At 47.4% G+C, this 874-nt stretch overlaps 1 pseudogene across 1 annotated transcript; it reads right to left on the bottom strand.

Moving 5' to 3' along the window:
• Position 1: 1 nt before the first annotated feature.
• TEOVI_000453200:pseudogene lies at positions 2 to 874 on the bottom strand (annotated as a pseudogene). Its single transcript has one exon. A coding segment is annotated over exon 1 (873 nt).

Below are 874 nucleotides of genomic sequence, written 5' to 3'. Positions count from 1 at the left end.
TTTGCTTTTCTTGCCTTTCTTTCCCACCCTTTTCATCTTTTTGCCCATCTTTTACTTCTGGTGTTACCTCAGTTTTACCACCATCGTCAGCTTTTTTCTGCATGGATTCAGTGGTATCTGGTTTCTTTACTGTGTCCGCTTGTTGAGGAATTGTTTTTGGTGTTTTGGGGGTACACTTTATTTTTCTTTTACCGTTAGAGGTTTCTACCTTACACAAGTATTCGTCTGGTTCTGGTTTGGTCCGCAATTTTACCTCGCATGCTTCTCCAACCAATGTGGACACCTCGGGTCGATCTGCCTCCGTGCATTTTGGTTTGTCATCTCCTTTCTCGCCGAAGATGACATCTTCAGGATCGAGTGCCGGATCTGTGCCGTAGAGTTTTGCACATTCATGGTGACCACCAAATGCAACAAGGACGTCGGCAACACACCTGTGAGCTTCTTCATTCAGTGGCGCAGGACGTGGACCCGGCTCGGGACAACGCCGCTCATAGCCCCCGCTCCCATGACCGTGGCTTTCGTCATGATAAGTATAATCGTATTCGGCTCCCTCACAGTATGGATGATAAGCCACCGGAGCATCCACTTCCTGTGTGCAGCTTACGTTTCCTTGTCCGCCCTCGGTTTCGTAGGTGCACGCTATTCGATTTCCCTCTGCGTTTTCGAACTTCAAAATGCATTGCGTGACTGTGCTTTCTTTTTCGTTTTCCATGAATTGACACACGGTCCATGCCCCCGGGAATGTTTCAATGCTAACATTTTCAGGCATTTCGCTTATCGCTGTGCTTACATTCTCACAGTTTTTGGGCGTGGTGAACGCTGTTTCCAATGCTTTGTGGCACTCCGTTCCTTTTTGTATTGTTATTGGTTCTGT

The sequence above is a fragment of the Trypanosoma equiperdum genome, assembly GCF_001457755.1.
Source record: "Trypanosoma equiperdum strain OVI genome assembly, contig: ctg_924, whole genome shotgun sequence".
Classification (NCBI taxonomy): Eukaryota; Euglenozoa; class Kinetoplastea; order Trypanosomatida; family Trypanosomatidae; genus Trypanosoma; species Trypanosoma equiperdum.
Note: the sequence above shows the minus strand (reverse complement) of the source record. Positions and strands in the feature narration are given on the sequence as shown.